Here is a 19,817-nt window from a genome sequence, read left to right on the forward strand (position 1 = left end):
AATGCCATTCCTGTTTCAACAGTTGGCATTACAACATTGGGCCAAAGTTGGGAGGGTTTAAAGAACAATAAATGAAAATCTTTGAATAAGAAACTGTTTGGCCTAATGAATTGTAATTTGTACTTAACTTGTAATACTAAATAAAACCATTTTGGTGTTTTTGATCACAAAGTTTTATTCAATTGTTTAATTAAAAGAGAGTGGACCAACAGTAATGTCAATACAAGGACATAATAATAGAAGACCAGTTTTTCAAGAAATTTCACGGATCGTGCATCTATTGAAACACTGACAATATAGCAAACACAAGCAAAAACGATACATTTCCTCAACGGAAAAAATCCAATCTTTTCACAAATGGTATCGAAGTTTCAGTAAGGGCAAGTCTTGGCGTATTCTTATTCTTGTGTATTCCTCAAATTTTGACTGAAATTTTTGTATCATGTCTCTCCGTGTAACATAACAGTACATTAACTACCGTAGTACGTGTAGGTGCAACCCTGTCAGAGTATTAATTTTGGTTGGGCCATTGCCTCTACTTTGCACCAATAAGGTTATTCTTTTAACGTTTCATATTTCATATTTTGGAGAAGTTTGTACTTTTAGTGTTTGACGTTTTTCTCCATATTGTTTTGCATCTGCTGAAGATTTGCCCCTACTGAAATTTTATTGCCAATTTTTGAAAGTTTTACTTTTGGCTATGTTATCGAGTCTATAGTTGGGGAAATTATGAAGGTTTCATTGCAAAATAATGTTTGACCCTTGAAATTTGCAGACGAAACGCAAAAGAACCGAACCCCAATTCCTAATACATAGCATCAATAACTGTTGAGCCCTGCAACTGTTTATATCTTTTATACATTGTATCAAAAACATTTTCGCAAATACATTCGCAAAAGGTTGCCAGAAAACGTTTTAACGTTGGTTGATATAAAGGGTATAAAATGTGTTAATATAACATTTGGTTACATTGTAAAATAGTTTTGAAATTTTACTGCAAAACTTTCTAATATGTTAGAAAAAATATTTGGCAAAAATGTTTGTAAAAATAGTTTGCAAAATGTTTGCAAAAATATTTTGCATGTTTGCAAAACAAATTTTACAATAAGGGAGTGTTCATAAATACTTTGGTGGGGGGTGGAAAATATATACAATCACCCCCCCCTCAATCATTTTGACGCCTGTATATGTGTTTCTAACCAAAATTAACCCCATATTTGGTCATTTTAAAATAAAAAGTGCCAATGTTTTTTGTGCTTCGCGCAAAATTAATTCCAGTTTTGTACTATGTTTTTAGTTCAGCTTCAATATCGCAATTTTGTGCGCGCTTCGTGCACATTTGTACCATAAACTTATTTTGTCGGCAAAAAGTGCTGCTGGACTCACTGGACTTCAAGAAATTTTCTCCAATGTCAAAAATAAATCTATGCCACTGTTAATTATGATGTAAATTTTTGGTTTCTTTTTTAGGCCATGAAGGGGGTCAAAAAAAATGAAATGTGGTCTAAATTAAAATTCAGACCACAAAAGGGGGTTAAAAAAATCCACCCTTTTTAGGGGGGTCCAAAAAATTTTGACGTCCGAGGTTCCAACTTTTCCAACCACCCCCACCGAAGTATTTATGAACACTCCCTAATATTTTGATATTTTAACAATGTTGTTGTACTGTTTTGTTCCTTGAAGCATTAAAACACGTATTCATTCTTCATCAGTTATTAGAATGTGTACATTCAAAAGGCTTCTCTTTAGTAGTAATACATTCATGTATTTCAATGTCAGTAAATGCTGTGAAGCCTTTGTTACAAAGCGGACATCAAATGTGTCTTTTTGATATGAAAATCTTTATGAACTTTCAAATCATGTACATGTTTGAAGCCTTTGTTACAAAATTAACATTTAAAAAGCTTCTTCTCATTGTCCCTTTTTTTGGTGTTTCATGTGCTGTGAAACCCTTGTTACAGGTGGGCTTTTTAAAGCTTCTCTCCAGTGTGAATACGTTCATGTGTCTTCAAGTGACTTGACTGTGTGAAGCATTTGTTACAATATTAACGTTTAAAAGGTTTCTTAGTAGGAATACATTCATGTGATTTCAATTTACTTGATGTAATAAAGTTTTGTCACATGATGAACATTTATGTTTTTGACGTTCATGACGTTTCAAGTTACTTGACCGTGTGAAATCCTTGTTACAAAATGTACATTTGAAAGGCTTCTCTTTACTATGAACACGTTCATGTCTCTTCAATTCACTTGACCAGTTAAACCCTTTGCTACAAAATGTACATTCGAAAGGCTTCTCTCCAGTATGAATACGTTCATGTCTCATGTTATCTGACACTGCGCTGGCTTCTTTGGTAGATTCACATTCAAAACGCTTCTGAAGATTAGTGTGGATACGTTTTTCATGTCTTTTCAAGCTACTCGATATTGTGAAATATTCGTTACAAATGTTGCATTTAAAGGGCGTCTCTCTACTATGAATACGTTCATGTGCTTTCATGGTACTTGATTGTGTAGAGCCCTTGTTACAAAATGTACATTTAAAAGGCTTCTCCCCATTATGAATACGTTCATGACGTTTCACGTCACCTGACCTAGTGAAACTCTTGTTACAAAAGTTACAATTGAAAGGCTTCTCTCCAGTATGAATACGTTCATGTATTTTCAAGACAATGGACTCTGTGAAACCCTTGTTACAAAATATACATTTGAAAGGCTTCTCTTTACACGTAGATGTAGTATGAATACGTTCATGGTTCTTCAAGTGCCTCGATTGTCTGAAATCCTTGTTACAAAATGTGCATTTATACGGCTTCTCTTTACTATGAATACGTTCATGTCTTTTCAAGTCACCTGACAGTGTAAAGCCTTTGTAACAAATTTTGCATTTGAAAGGCTTCTCTTCAGTATGGATACGTTCATGACCCTTTAAGCTACTTGATTGTGAAAAGCCTTTGCCACAAAATGTACATATGTAAGGCTTCTCACCAGTATGAATACGTTCATGTCTTTTCAATCGATTTGCCACTGTAAACCCTTTGCTACAAAATCTACATTGGAACGGTTTCTCTTTAGCATGGATACCTTCATGTGTCTTCAATTTACTTGTCGATCTAAAGCCTTTGTTACAAAATTGACATTTGAAAGGCTTCTCTTTAGTATGAATACGTTCATGTTCTTTCAAGCCACCTAACTGTGAAAACCCTTTGCCACAACATGTACATAGGTAAGGCTTCTCGCCAGTATGACTACGTTCATGTCTTTTCAAGCTACTTGATAATGAAAAGACTTTGTTACAAAATGTACATTTAAATACTTTCTTTCCCCTATGAATACGTTCATGACGTTTCACGTCACCTGACCATGTGAAAACTTGGTTACAAAAGTTACATTTGAAAGGCTTCTCCTTAGTATGAATACGTAATTCGTGGGCCTTCAAGTTACTAGACCGTGAGAAACCCTTGTTACAAAATGTACATTTGAAAGGTTTCTCTTTACCATGTTTACTATGAATACGTTCATGTCTTTTCAAGTCACCTGCCAATGTAAACCCTTTGCTACAAAATGTACATTCGAAAGGCTTCTCTCCAGTATGAATACGTTCATGTCTTTCAAAGTGACTTTTCGCTGTAAACCCTTTGTTACAAAATGTACACTTGTAAGGTTTCTCTTTAGTATGAATACGTTCATGTTCTGTCAACTTACTTGAAGTTGTGAAGCCTTTGTTACAAAATGTACATTTCAAAGGGTTCTCTTTAATATGAATACGAATTTTTAAATGATTTGACTTTGTGAAGCATTTGTTAGAATTTGGGCATTCAATAGGCTTCTCTATAGGAGCGATACATTCATGTCTTTCCATGTCAACAAATGCTGTGAAGCTTTTGTTGCAAAACAGACATATCAAGGATGTCTTTTTAACATTACACTTGAGTTCGTGTTTTTTCAAGTCATTTGACTTAGTGAAACATTTGTAACAATGTTTACATTCAAGTGATGTCGTGTTCATAAGAGCATAGTCATGTTTCTTCAAGTGATCTGATCTTTTGAAGCTTTTGTCGCATAATAAATGGTCAACAGGCTTCTCTTTAGTCATGTTAGTTTCAGTATCTCCGAGTACATGCATATTTGTTTTATCTGACACTGCGGGGGCTTCTATAGGATCCTCTTTAACATCAATACCGTCATGCTCAACAGAGGCTTCACCAGATGTACTATATTTCAAAGAAAGTTCGTCAGTATGAACATACTCATGCTCCTTCAAATGATCTGATCTTGTTAAACTTTCGTTGCACAATAAAGACTCAACAGGTTTCTCCTCAGTATGACCTATTTCGTCAGAGGGATCATTTTTAAGCTCACTATCAGGATGCCCTGTGGATCCATCATTCGAAGCTCTAATTTCTGAAATCCTAACTATGATATGAGCACTCCCATTTACATTTGAGTTAACTGATACTGAGGAAGCTTTACTTTCAGACTTGGACCCCAAAGGCTCTTCTTTAAGAGCAATACCGTCATGCTCGGCAGAGGTTTCACCAGATGACCTACAGTCAATAGCAGCTTCAACGAATTGACTTCTTTCATTTCCATTCCAGTTATCTACCACCGCAGAAGATTCCCATTCAAAAGGCTCCTCTTTAAAGTCAATGTCATCATGCTGTGCGGTGCCTCCATTTGATGACCTAACTTCAAAAGGCTTCTCTGCAGTATGAACACTTACATTTGCATTTGAGTTATCTGGTGCTGCAGAAGTCTCGCATTCAGACTTACATTCGAAAGTCTCCTCTTTAAAATCAATACAGTTATTCTCGACAGAAGCTTCATTAGATATCCTACATCCAAAAGCAGTCTCTTCAGTATCTCTTCTTTCAATTACCTTTGAGTAGTCTGACTCGGAAAAGGCTTCACTTGAAGATTCCCCGCACTCAAAAGGCTCCTCTTTCAGGTCAATATCATCATGCTCTGTAGTGCCTCCATTTGAAGATCTCACTTCAAAAGGCTTCTCTTCTGTATAAATACTTACATTTATATTTGAGTTTTCTGATACTGCTGATGCCTCATTTTCAGATTTGTATTCATAAGGCTCCTCTTTAATATCAGTACCCTCGGGCTCAGTGGGGACTCCGTTTGAAGACCTCAATTCAAAACTTGTATCTTCATGCTCGATGGAGGCTTCACTTTCAGACCTGAATTCTAACGGCTCCTCTTTTACATAAATACCGTCATACTCTGAGTCTGAGTAGTCTCTATCTAAAGACCTACATTCAAAAGCCTTTTCTACAGTGAGACTCATTTCATGTACGTTTGAGTAGCCAGACTCCGCGGAGGCTTTACTTAAAGTTTCCATTTCATTAGGCTTCACTTTACGAGCAATCCCATTAACTGGGATATCTGGCCTTGTGGATGCGTCATTTGACGATTTGCATTGAGAAGCCTTTGTTTTAATTGTGCTCACATTGATTTGTATACCATTTAATTTGAAAGAATCTGTCGGTAATGTACTTAAACACTTATATTTCAAAGCCTTATCTTTAGTTTGTTCCTCACGTATGCTGCCTGACCATGTGAAGCCATAGCTACAAGAGTTGCAAAAACATGTGAACACCTCTATTTTAGAATGACTCGCATCACGCGTATCCCAGCTGCTTGAAGTGCTGTAGTCATTGCCACAAGACTTACATTTTACAGGCTTTTTCTTACTATGAATTACTGCATGTTTTTCCAAATGATCTAACTTTTTGAAGTCTGTGTTGCAGTATTTACATTTAAAAGGATTCTCTTTGGTGTGAACACGTTCATGTTTCTTCAATTCCAAAGTTTCAAATTCATTAGGCTTTGACACTTTAGGAGAAATCCCATCACCTGGGCCATCTGGCCGTGTGGAGGCTTCATTTGACGATTTGCATTCAGAACCCGTTGTTTTAACAGTGCTCACATTATTTTGTATACCATTTAATTTGAAAGAATCTGTCGCTAATGTACTTAAACACTTATATTTCAAAGGCTTATCTTTAGCTTGTTCCTCACGTATGCTGCCTGACCATGTGAAGCCATAGCCACAAGATTTGCAAAAACATGTAAACACCTCTATTTCAGAGTGACTCTCATCATCCTTATCCCTGCTGCTTGAAGTGGTGAAGTCATTCCCACAAAACTTACATGTCACAGGCTTTTTCTTACTATGAATTACTGTATGTTTTTCCAAATGATCCAACTTTCTGAAGTTTGTGTTGCAGAATTTACATTTAAACGTTTTCTCTTTGGTGTGAATACGTTTATGTTTCTTCAATTCACCAGGACCTGTAAAAACAAAAACAAAGTGCACATCTAAATGCAATGTCAACATAACTATATGCATACATAAGTAGTACATGTTCTTACCAATCATATAACCCTCGTAAATTGGTGTTGCAAAACGCATATTTCAAAGGCTTCTCATTATGAATACGTTAATGTATCTTCAATTCAAATGACCATGTGAAACCTTTGTTACAAAATGTACATTTGAAAGGCTTCTCTTTAATGCAAGGGGGTTGGCATTTTCTTCGGAAGAGGGGGTCCCAAATTTGTCGGTGACCGGAGTCAATTTTATGACCCCCCCCCTTATCGTTGGGCCGAAAATATTTATGACCCCCTCCCCCCTTCACAGACTCAAGACAAGTTATTCATTGCCAGAACTAAGGTGCGGAGCCCGCAAAAAGCTAAGAGCGAAGAAAGTTTGCGGAGCGCATTCCCCCAGTATATTTGCGACTCACCCCTTCCAAAGAAAATCCCAGCCCACCTAAAATACGTTCATTTTCCTTCAATTCAACACTCCCTGTCAAGGCTTTATCACAAAACGCAATGCCTACAATCGAAGAAGTAGTCATTATTGTAACAAACTTGACATAGAGCTTTTACAATTTTAGAACAAATGGGTTTCGGAGTTTTAAGCCATCCTTTTTTTATCAGATTTCAAAGTAATGTTGATCTCCTCTTTACCATTAGTACGACTGCTCCACTTACATGTTGATGGTTTCTCTGCTGTGTCACTATTTTTGGAGACATTCTCATCACAACTGGAATCCATCTGGCGAGGATCGGAATCGGATGCCATTTAATATTCTGTAAAAAAGCGTAAAGTTTGTAATATGCAGTTTAGACTCATAATCACAAAATGTGTGTAATTTAGCATAAGGGAGGTTTTCAGTGAATGCTCCCTATATAAACCAATTTATTTACAAATGTATTATAATTCAATGCCATATAATCAACTCCCAAAGTGTGTGAAATATGAAGCTCATACGGCATTCCGTTTTCGAGTTATGAGACAATCAATTATACAGGGTGTAACAATAAAATTTATACTTCTCAGGAAAAAACTAAAAGAGTTATGGCACAAATGTTATATGCAATACAATCAGTAATATCTTGGCTAGAAGAAGACGTTTAGTAGGTTTCTTTACTACGAAAAAAGTCCTTGGAACGCTTGGCACACTCTGTCGAAATTATGTGCAGAATTTCTTGTGATCATGGAAATGACTTAAATAGTGTTTGGGAACAAACATGACATCTACAACAATGATCTACCCTTCCCCTCTCCCCATCAATCAATGTTGGAACACATTGAGAAGCCGCTGAAGACATTGGCATTTGGCCCATTTCACGGTTAGGCGCCACTTTTTGATTTTCAACATATCTGGCCTGGTGTGTAAAAAATAATGGGGTTACAGAATTTACTGTTGGTGATTTTTCATTGTCTCTGTATGGCCTACCTCCATTAGCTTAATCGGCCTTTCTAGTTTTATCTTTCAGGGCGCACAGGGGTCAGAAGTGGTCAAAAACCACATTTCACTAGCAACCTGGAAACAGACATTTATTTTCCAATGCTGCCACTTTTAACTATGTTGAGCCTACCAGCTGCTTTTGTTGTTTTTATGTAGTGAACAAGTTGCACTATACAGCCATACATGAACAAAGTATTAGCTGTCAGTTAAACTAGCACGAGAACCATTTACATTTCTGAATTCGGATGTGACATTTTCCGTTCACATCTATGTACCTTATTCAATGTGGAATAGATCGACTAATACTTTACATGAATGGCAAACTAGTGTGTTTTAGTAAAGTTCAGAGTCTTGTTACTATTTGTTGAACAAATTACACTTGTTGCTCTTAATATGTAGATACAGCGATATTTTGAATTTTTGCCAACAAATTCCGTTCACAATTTTGTCACATCCGATTAATTTTCCAAATAGTATAATTTATTAACAAAATGTGGCAGAATTTTTTCTCCTTGATTTTTAAAAATCTCCTGCTATGAGCTATCTAATGACACCATTTAATGAAAACTCCTTCATCAACTTAGCTTGCAGATGTCATTTCAAAGTTTCCGTTCACATGTGTCACATCCATGGTACCTGTCACATCCAAAATAGTTTCTTCAAAGAACTAAGACAGGAATGGGACTAGGATGCCAGTTTGAAGTTATTTCATTACAGGTTTGTGGGGATCAAAAGGCACAACAAATCTTTAATTCAGTATGCCTTCTTTAATTGTGACAGGAGATTCAAAAAGCTTCAATTTCCGTTCACATGTCACATCCTCAAAATTAGTAGTTTTTAGGCCAGAATACTTAAACAACATCATATTTGACTTTCTAAAATAGGTTTATTATTTTGTACATGTCATATATGATTATTTCAAAGCTTTGTCTTTGTCTTTAGAGGACAGTTTTGTATACAATTTACAGAAGCGGATGTGACATTTTCAATTGTGAACGGAACATTTCAGTAAATTATAAACATTTTGCTTGTCAAAAAAATAAAGGGTCAGGAAAAACGTTTTAGCATTGCTCAATTCAATAGAATCTCACAAAATATATGTGTTAGAAGTGCCCAAAGCTTATATTTTTGACAAGCAAACTGTTTATCATAATGAAACATTCCGTTCACAATTGAAAATGTCACATCCACTTCTATAAATTGTAAACAATGTTTTAAAATGAACACTAACACAGGTTGATATGTTTCAATATATCCCATTTAATTCACTGAGTGTGTGAAAACTCTTTGAATCATTATTTTCTGAAACATACTCTGCTTTACAGTGTGTGGTTTCCGTTCACATTGACATCAGTCACATCCAAAATTGCACAAACATCAGAATCTTGAATTTGACCTGTGTTTTCAAACTGGCTGATATTATTTGTGAACATTACCCATATTATGACCTTCAAAGCTGTGCAATATCAGAGTCATTCATTGATTATTAAAATTGTTGAGTAAACCTTTTCATGTCAATTTCCCTTTTTTACCACAAAAATTACATTAAAGTGGCCATAAATTTGTCATTACACAACCAAATTTGGTCAGAAGGGAGCCTATGACATACTCGTTTATTTCAAATATCTATGATATATGTATTGGACAGTCAAAGTATAAATATACACCACTCAATATTGATCAAATTTGTTAAAAAATTACATAACATGAGATAATAAATCATAATTTTCTTCAAGAAGTAGCGAGATTTAAGCTGGGAAATGATATTTTTATGAAAATCTGTTCTTATTTGGAAAAGAAAACCCCTATTAAATTAAATTTAATCCATTTTGAAAATTTCGAGTTTTTTTCACTATAAGTGGCGCCTAACCGTGAAATGGGCCATTTCTCAACATTGAACGGGGGAGAGGGGGTGACAGTTTCCCGTTATTTACACGCAAGCGTTCCAAGACATTTTTCGTTGATTGTAGCTTGGGTTTAAAAGTTACGTGCGATTAATTAAATCGACCAGAAAACGTGTTGGGCCACTTTTGCCATGATTGCGCATATCAAGTTTGAACCGCGTAGATATGCTAATCGTGCATTAAACATCAAAGAACGGACACGAAAGAACTAAAGTTGTGTTTCTGCATATAATTAACATAATAATATAAAATCGGTCATGAAATTTCTTTCATATTATCTGATAAATAAAGTAATTTCTCATATCCCTTAGATATCAGTTTTTGCATCCATAACTACAAAACAATAAAATTTTGAAATTAAGTTCAGCTGGGCTTCTAGCTGTTGGGGGCGATCACTATTGCCAGCATTTAACAAATTCTAGATACTTCTCATAGTTATATGTAATTGTATGCCTTGTTGGAGTTGGAAAATGAGCTATAAACAATCGTATGGTTTCTGCTTGACCCCATGTGCTACCGAATGTCACAACCATAAAAATACGCTCTTCCAATGTGAATTGGGGTTGAAGTTGTTGAGCTGCAGCCCCGGGCTGCATGCAGCCACGATTTCTAGTAGATGAGGTTGTTATGTCAGTGCTTAGTTGTGACTTTCAAAAACTCAAGCAGATATTCTATTATGTAACCATTTCGACTATTGTTTAAAACTACCTATCATAAGAGCATCGTCCAACTGGTCCATGGTTCAACTCTATCACTTAGTCACTTTTGTAACACTAGTGGCCCAGGCGGTTTTAAGACTAGGTTGCATAATTGGCCATATCTTCACTTTTATACCATCGATTTTATTAGAACAAAGTTTATCTGGTGGCTAAAGAAATTATCTTGATAGAAATATAAATATCAAACCAAAAAATAAGCGGTATACTTTTTTCATCCTATTTTCAAAAATTGTACAAATTTTATTGTTACACCCTGTAGAACCTAGATCGCGTGCTCAAACTTCCGTGTTGCAGGTTGAGTGGTCTACGGGCTCTGTGTGTCTGTTTATGAGAGAATGAAAACACTTTCTAAAAATGTACATAAATGCTATGACTATAGATTCACTTCTTCAGCTTCAGCTTTGTTTATGAAGCTGATTAGTGATTTTCATCTGGATAGTGACCCATTCTACAAAACAGGATTGTGTACAAGTTATCTATGTAGCTCTTAAAAGGACATTTCGTGATCTACAGCATCACCCCCCCATTTTCTCAAAAAAAGTTGAGATTTCTATATCACTGGAAACCTCTGGCTACATAATGTTTATTTATGTACAAAATATTTCATTTGCAGATTAGTTCGTTTAGCAAGGATATCGTGAAATTTGAATTTCGTTTTGGTATTTACCAGAACAAATTTACAACACATTATCTATGGAGCAGTGTAATACACATAATCGTGTATAACTCACAAACGCAAAACCGGAATCAACTGAAATTTTGGGAACAAGCTTTTTTCGTGGATATCTACTGAAAAGTGTCATAAAAAGAGGATGCTACAATTTAGGATCACGAAATACTCCTTAAATATGAAGAGAATTACATTTTTTTGGTCATTTTATAAATGTGTGAATATTCTCAGTCATCCAGGTAGATAAACATAATAAAATGAATATTAAATCTGTTCATCTGGACTTACTATTTTTGATAGCGACAGTATCGCGTCTCATCCAAGACGCATCATCAGCACTAGCACATCCTTGTCCTCAAAAGAACTCGACAGAGAACAAAGAGGAGTTAAGGTTGGTCTGAACCCTGGAATTATGGAAACTTTGGGCCTCATAACTTCTAAATTGTTGGTCTAAAGTATATAAAAGTATACATATTTAGAATGGCAAAGACTTGATAAGTTCATCTGTGAGGTCAAATTTGGGCCAAAATGGCACTTTGGCCTAAAATCCAAAAATAACGAGTTTTGGCCCACTTCTTTTTGTGCACCGTAACAAAAAAATTCTTGAGCAAAAGTTTTTTGAAACTAATTTTTAAAAACTAGATCAAAATATCTAGGACCCGTTTTTTCACTTTTTTTAATTTTGACCAATTTCACCAAAAATATTTGAAATTTGTGCCAAAATCGGGCTTTTTTATGATTTTTTTGAAAAATCAGCATTTTTTGACCATTTTTTGGGGCAAATTTCTCAAAGTTAGTCGAAATTCAAAAAAATGAAAAAACGGGTCCCAGATATTTTGATCTAGTTTTTAAAAATTAGTTTCAAAAAAATTTTGGCCCAAGAATTTTTTTGTTACGGTGCACAAAAAAGAAGTGGGCCAAAAACCATTATTTTGGGGATTTTGGGCCAAAAGTGCCATTTTGGCCCAAATTTGACCTCTCAGATGAACTTATGAAGTCTTTGCCATTCTAAATATGTATACTTTTATATACTTTAGACCAACAATTTAGAAGTTATGAGGCCCGAAAGTTTCCATAATTCCTGGGTTCAGACCAACCTTAAGGAGGCAATACATGTCCGGCGGGAGGACCTTCGCTCAACAGAGGAGGGGGACTTCGCCACAACCTGTCAAGGACCTACGACGCAGCAATCCGGAAGCTACCCCGGCGACTCCTGTGACGTCATACCATCAAGTACGTCACAGGTCAATAGTCAACAACCTGGTCAGTCAGCCTGATGATGCGTCTTGGATGAGACGCGATACTGTCGCTATCAAAAATAGTAAGTCCAGATGAACAGATTTAACATTCATTTTATTATGGTCATTTTATAGCTCTTTTATCATTTATAATTTACTTATTTTACTTATGATTTTTACCGGTAATTTACGTAATTCCCCCGTTTTAATTTACGGTAAATTAACAAACACTGGTATTATTATGTCCATTCACATGCACACTTAGCCGTAGGAACAAGGAAATCTTTGCTCTATAAATGATTGCAAATTACAAATTTGTTATTATTTTTCACCACAAAATATGATAATGAAAACACAGGTGAGCAACCGTATGAATATATGGCCATGCGTATTGAACTCAACACCCAAAAAGGGTGGTGGTGTCACACTTTTCACTGTGATCATTTGGTTTTATAAGTGTATCTTTGGAAGAAAACAAGATATGACAGTAAATTTGGTGTCAAATGATAGCTAAGGTATCAATTTATAATTATGGAGAGTTTCAATCAGATATCTTGAATATTGACAGAATGGCACTCAATTCAATTGACCAAGTCAGGGGTGGTGGTGGCAGCGGTGCATGTGGCAGCGGTGCAGTCATGTACAAACCCTATGGTAGTTTGCATTTTAAGTGTACCCGATTATAAAATTGGTCATTAGATACTTCAAATTTGTTCCAATAAAGTATAAATTTGGTATCAAAAGATAGCTTAGTTGTCCATGTACACATTTAAATAGCTTAACTTTCTCTAATTAAAATGAGATGACTGGTAGCCACAAGTAAGTCACATGACATTCAAATTTGTCCCTATTCTCTACACAGTAAACCCAAATTTTCAAGCATAATATACCTCTTGAGATTACCACGCTGTATTTTGAAAAGTATACACCCTATGATAGCAAAAGTATACATTTCTGGAAAGCTCTTGGCTCAGGGAATCCAAAAATGGCCTTCAAATCAGTGTGGGGTGTTAGTCTGTTACCCCAAGAAAATATTTTTGAAAATATACCAGACTGATGGGTTGAAATGGTATAAAAATCCAGCGGCCATTTTCTGAAATACACATTGGTTTACTATCATAAAGCTTTATATCATTAGAAAGCTAATGGTCTGAACATTTCAAAACTGCATTAAGAATTGATGAAGGGTTACACATTGATGAAAATCCATGCCTCAGGGAAGGTTCATCTAAAATTTAAAAAAAGGCTTGCATTTCTAAAATTATTTCTTTCCACATGCACCCTACCCTAGTTCTGACTCCATATTTAGATTCCTTGGGCCAATAGCTTTCTAAAAATGTATACTTTTACTATCATAGGGTGTATAGATTTCCAGATATGACCCGTTATACCAAACTTGGTGCATCGTAACAGAAAATTTGAGGTGTGACGCAAAGTCGGCGAGTTCAGGACGCATGGCCTTATGGATGGTCAAACAGGTTGGTAATATATTGTCAATACAAGTATTCTCTGCAATAGTGAGAATTTCAAGAATAGCTGCCTCTTGCCATATTCTATAAGTTCATACAACATCTCATGGTTCACACTCATAATCTGAGACAAATATACCTAAATTTATATTCGTCTCAGCTCATAATATAAGTATAATATGACCCTTGGAAGTGTCAAATTGTTTGATAATATAAGTAGGGATAACCATCAAAATTTCATGTTGACCCTATTGCTACAAAAGATTGTTTTCTGAGTAGAACTAATCAACAGAAGTATTTTGGTGGTTAAATGGTCAAAATCGGTCAAAAACTTTTCGAATTATGAATTATCAAAGTTTCCCATTCTGACCGGTCATTGGAGCGAAATAAAATGACAAGGTCCAAAAATAGCAGTTGGGAGCAAAATTGGCATAAGCATATATTTACCTTTATATATTTCTTTATTTTAACATATTTGCAAACATGAAACAAGCATATTGTGAAAGTATCAAAGGGTTTCTTATGAAATGGCACTTAACTAGTCACTGGCATAACTTATTTTTTCAAACCAAAGCATTGAAATCATGCATTTAGAGGACATTTGCCAAAAATCATCCAAGATAGCCGATATGGCACAAAATCAAAATTGCACTAAGTAGGTGAACTTTTTTTCACAACCAAGAATTTCAATGTTATTGGGTTTAATATGACCAATTAGTAGGTGTATGTAAACAAAATCTTAAGTTTTGAAGGTCATTGACTCATTCACAACAATAGAGATTATCCTCATCATGCTCATGTGTATTCCTGTAGTATTCCTCATTCAAACCAAAGTAGCACTCAATACATTATGAGTATCTTTGTTCAAACCAATTCAATGCTTGACCTCGGAGTTACCTGCATGACTATCGCGGGCTATTTTGAAACAGTTATGGTTGCACATTCAGGTACTTCTTTTGAAAGTCCTAAACAAGGTATAGCCAGCAGCAAGTTGTAGATGTTATAGGCCTAAATATAAGAAAACGTTTAGGGTTAAGATCAGGTGAACAATACATCGAATGAGCACGAAACTTCACATTTATGTTCAGAAAGGTGTCTTCTTAACATGATTTGAAAGGAATACAAAAATTCCAAAGGGAAGCTGGTGATTTAATTTGTAACTCGAGATCTACTTGTTCAATTTTTTAACCTTTTACAGAGGGTATGATAGAGGTATTACTGGCAACTCTGCCAAATTACAGCTCAGTAGGCCACGTTTTTCACCTGATCTTACTGATTTGAATATTTTGTGCCATTCTTGAGCAGTGCTAAACTCAGCCACTGGCAATTAAGCGCACTGTGGCGATGGACCAATTTTGACTCGCACTTACAGAAAAACAAAATAAGTTATGTTGCTGTAATTTGCAAGATAGTTACAAAATATAATTGGCAGTAACTTCCCCAAATTTTACAGAAAAATATTGAAAAATAAAAGAATGAGATCAATTTAGAAATGTATGTGCAAGCAGTGCACAGTTAGCTCCCTGCATGTCTATGGGAGTGTTCTAATCAAGTTGATGGTTCATTGGTCATCCCTAATATAAGTAAGGCGTAATGTGTTTGAACGCTACTGATATTTAATGTATTTATTTGTATGTGATGAATTCTGCGTTGCTAGCTACTGTATAATTGAATATTTTTATATTTTGTTTATTTCCTGCTTACAACCCATTTCAAGTAAACTTGGGTTGAGACAGGCAATTTCTTTTGCTTTTGTTTTATATATCTTATAATTTTGCATGTATATATTCAATTGTCTTTAAATTTGTTTCTATTGTATATTGTTTTTGTACGCACCGCTGGTTAGGCGTGTGCCACTGATATAGTGTAGTATGTTCCAATAAATAAATAAATTTCAGGTGCTGGGTCAATAATCAATAAAGTAAACACAATTACCACTTCACAGGGTCATATTCATGATATTATACTTGCCCTGGTATATTAAGGGTGCAGCATGAATGTGAATATATGGGTTTAATTGTCTATCAGACAGACAAACAGAAAGTCTGAACAGGGAAGTGCTGGGGGTAACACTAGGCTAGCGGCATTTCCCTGTTCTGAAGATTGAAGGGAGCACTCATTCGAAATATGAAGTCAGGAAAATTGGATGTGTTTACATTGTATTTATTTGTTTTAAATCATTTCACGTACAATGTACATGTACCATGAAAGTGTTGTAGTTTTTAAGTTTCAAGTTTTTATATGGAAATTGTTTTTACATCAGTGGCACTCATCTATCCGATGGTGCATCCAAGACATTAAATACAAACAAAATTGTATGAACCCTAAGGCCCCCCAAAAAAAGGTTTGTCTCAAAGCTCGCTTTTTCCGGAAAAATTCATCGAAAATCAGATTTTTTTTCTCCAAATACCATGAAAAAGGTCGGATATAAATTATTTTTTTTTAAATCGCATTCGCATTTGTTTTCAAACCACTCGTGAGCTTTGAGACAAACCATTTTTTTTTTTTTTTTTTGGCCTAACACCCAACCCTTCTTAAATTTGATATCGGAAGTTAAAGAAGATAAAGGAGAGAAGATGAACAAAGAAGTCACTTGGCACCCGCAGGATTCGAACCTTAGACCCCCCGCATGCCAAGTACACGATCGCGGACCGGTAGCTATACGGGTAACGCTGCCCCGGGCAGCAATTCCGTGAGCATTTAACACTATTAACAAGTCCCAGAGAAAGGCTTGCAAATTATCACCCAGCACTTATTATGGTGAAGGCAGCATCAAATATCACAGGGCTCACTGTAAAAGCTGGTCAGAAAAGGTGGGGTACATTTGCGTTACAAGCACTGATTTTGATAATTTGTCCTCCTTTTCACTAAAATTGTTACATGTTTAAAACTATACATCTCACACCAACAAAACTATACATTTTTGGAAAGCTTATGTTCCAAGGAATCCAACTATGCAAAAATGAAGTTGGTATACAGGGTGTGTAAGAAAATATATAGGGTGATAACATGAAAAAAAACAATTTTACTAGTAAATTCGTAATTTATTGCATTTACTACTGATATGGAATACATCAAATGTAATCTAATTTTGTGGCAGGCAACACTATATAATGAGCTTGAATAAAATTTATACTTTTGCTATGTTATGAATGACCAAAGTGGTGATACAGGGTGTGAAAATATACATAACTTCACGCACAAAATGTTGACTACATTTTTGAAAATATTTTCTTTAGAGTGCATCCTACATTTATTTTAACTGCATTGGATTCCTGGGGTAAAAAGCTTTCCAAAAATGTATACATTTCCTATCTTAGGGTGTATAATTCTCAAGATACAACAATTGAAAGCCAAAACGCATGTTGTGACTGAAAATCTTGACATAAGTGAATAGGAAAAATTGAGGTTCTTGTGACTTGCAGCTCTCAGTGAATACTTGTAAACACAATTAGATCAAATTAATAGCTGAATAAGAATAATGAATGATCAAGCTTTCATTTGAGGTATGATTTGCAAGTATAGCACACTATTTGGCAATGAATGATATAATTCAAAATTCAAAAAGATGCCATGTCTCCCATAGAGAATGCACATACTCCTCCACCACTTATCCTCCACCGCTTATCCACCAGGTTTATCTTCATTAACATTTTGGTATTTTTCACTAATTAAACAAATTGGCATTCCAAATTGAGAAACATATTTGAAAATTAGAATATTCAGGCTGTATAATGGGCCCGATAATGAGCCCAAACTTGATGCAATTGGACCAAGAATAGCCCTGTGACAACAAGTTTATTTCAGAAAGAGGAGAGAAAAATGTAACGTCACCAGGTATTTAGGGGTCCCACCATAAGACACACGACCAATATGGAAATTCCCAGTTTGTTAGAAATTAACATTTTATTCAAAATAATGAAATATTTGTCCGGCAAGTGTTTTTGAGCGGAGGGTAACGGGAAACTAGGAATCGACTTTCATTAGGCTACAACGAGTCACTCTTGGCCTGTGAAGACGTCACACTCACACAATGATACCAACTTTATTATATTTATTCCTGTTTAATAGTGACTACAAACACAATATATGGTCTTACTTCTTTGGCGTAAGACAATTAATATTTTGCGACATTATTTATATTATAATGAACCCAAGACACTTCCTACAACTTGAGAACTCGAACAAGTCCTCAAATGTTCGAAATGTGTATAGGGACCATTCACAAACACTTGTTAGGAAGGGGCCTGATGCAAAAAGGGGGGCCCTGAAAATGTTTGACCCTCGGGGGGGGGGGCTGAAAAAAATGACCACATATTTTCCTGGGAAAATTGAGTTTAGGATATGCTTTTCTATAATTATGGGTTGACCCATAAAATAAATTTCATGTCAAAAAGGGGGCCCTGAAAATGTTGAGGTCTGTAAAGAGGGTCCCCGAAAAATTTTCGCGATGAATTTTTTGCATCAGCACCCCAACAAGTGTTTGTGAACGGGTCCCTTACATGCTTACTGCTACAACCTATGTACATCCATGCCTACCTAGTACCTCGTTGACAAGTTGTCCTTGCTTGGCTTGATGAATGCGCGCCGAAAGTCCGCAGTGCATGAGCGTCGTCACATTAAATGCATGGCAGATACGAATGCTGTGATCATAGACTAGATAGGCCTACATGTATAATTTGCATTTATAGGCCTACTTTATTGCAAACGACACGGTGGTACACATAAAACTAATGGCCTCGGCAAGTAGAGCATCAGCCTTTTCATGTGAGAGGTTGGCATAAATACGCCAGCTTTTTTTACTTGAGGCTGACATCAATACCACTACAACACGGTCCATTACAATTCAGTCCAACGCAAGTTCGCCCCGGTAGTCAACAGGTCGACCATGCATAAGGGGCTATGCAATAAACTTTAAGCCATGATATGGGACAGGGGTGGGGGAAAGAAAATTTTGGCGAGCCGAAAGGGGTTGGGCAAACAATCTTTGACAAACCGAGGGGGCAAGCGATTTTTGGCACACATTCATGGGACGCTTTTTAAATAAAACACTTTATAAAAGGTGCTCAGGAAAACAGTTCGAAATCGTTTATAAAGGCCTACAGGCCTATGCTTGCTGTGCTCACAACATGTAGCCTATCTAGACGATTATAACCTGTATAAGTTGCAAATTGGGATCAAACAAATTTGAGGCCTCTTTAGAGCGTTTTATGAATGCGCCCCTCCCCTCCCCTCCCATTTCGGCTCGCCAAAAGTTTCTTGCCCCGCCTCGACAACATGAATATATACCGGTATTATATATAGGCCTACAGTGAGTCAAAAATTAAGGTACCAGCCCGGGGGGGGGGGTACAAATGACCATACGGGGACGTGCCGCAAACATGGGTAGCATTTTCGGCTTTCGGTATATCAATGACCCTTTTTCAAAGCCTATTTTGGTAGGCCTATATGAATGGGTCCTTTTTTTTCAAAATTTTCTCAATTTTTTCGGAAAACAGCCCAATTTGTCCTTAATCTAGCCAAAATTTTCCCAAAATTGTTGGAAATATGTAAAAACTAAGACAATTTTGGTTAAATTAGGCCGAAAATTGTGACTTTTGGTACCCCGGTATAGGCCTATACCAATGGGTCCAAATTTCTTGAAAATTTGGTATTTTTATGGGTCCACTTCCAAAATCTCAGCGGCACGTCCCTACCAAAACCAAACTTGAGTACCCCCCCCCCCCCGGGGTACCAGTTATGTTCATCCCCTGTATATCCTAAACAAAGGCAGATAGGGTAGCTGCAGGTAATATGGGACAGCAGGTAATATGGGACACCTGTTTTCATTTTAACAAAAAGTAGCTTAGAGAAGGTAAACACTTTAACACGGAATGTCTGGTAGAAGCAGACAGACCGGGGAAAACGAGGGTAGGCAGATTTCTTTCATGCTTTGATGGTTGAGCAAGTGTCCCAAGTTATGCACACTGGTGACATTGAAAAAATCTCATGACCCCTCTGTTACGAGATACAAGACCCCCCTAAAATGACCCCCTGCCTCCCTCTTTC

General features: G+C 36.1%; 1 protein-coding gene across 2 annotated transcripts; it reads right to left on the minus strand.

Moving 5' to 3' along the window:
• Positions 1 to 269: 269 nt before the first annotated feature.
• On the minus strand, positions 270 to 18,529 carry LOC140141539 (uncharacterized). 2 transcript variants are annotated; one of them, XM_072163446.1, is made up of 3 exons: positions 18,316 to 18,529; positions 7,009 to 7,107; positions 270 to 6,303 (listed from the first exon to the last, which is right to left on the minus strand). In XM_072163446.1, exons 2-3 carry the CDS (start codon positions 7,097 to 7,099, stop codon positions 2,090 to 2,092), a joined length of 4,305 nt encoding a protein of 1,434 aa, XP_072019547.1. In that variant the 5' UTR covers positions 7,100 to 7,107; positions 18,316 to 18,529; the 3' UTR covers positions 270 to 2,089. The 2 variants fall into 2 exon arrangements, with proteins under 2 accessions (XP_072019547.1, XP_072019546.1); XM_072163445.1 differs by having other exon boundaries at positions 18,309 to 18,529.
• Between the last annotated feature and the right edge of the window lie 1,288 nt (positions 18,530 to 19,817).

Source organism: Amphiura filiformis, chromosome 19, assembly GCF_039555335.1.
Source record: "Amphiura filiformis chromosome 19, Afil_fr2py, whole genome shotgun sequence".
Taxonomy (NCBI): domain Eukaryota; kingdom Metazoa; phylum Echinodermata; class Ophiuroidea; order Amphilepidida; family Amphiuridae; genus Amphiura; species Amphiura filiformis.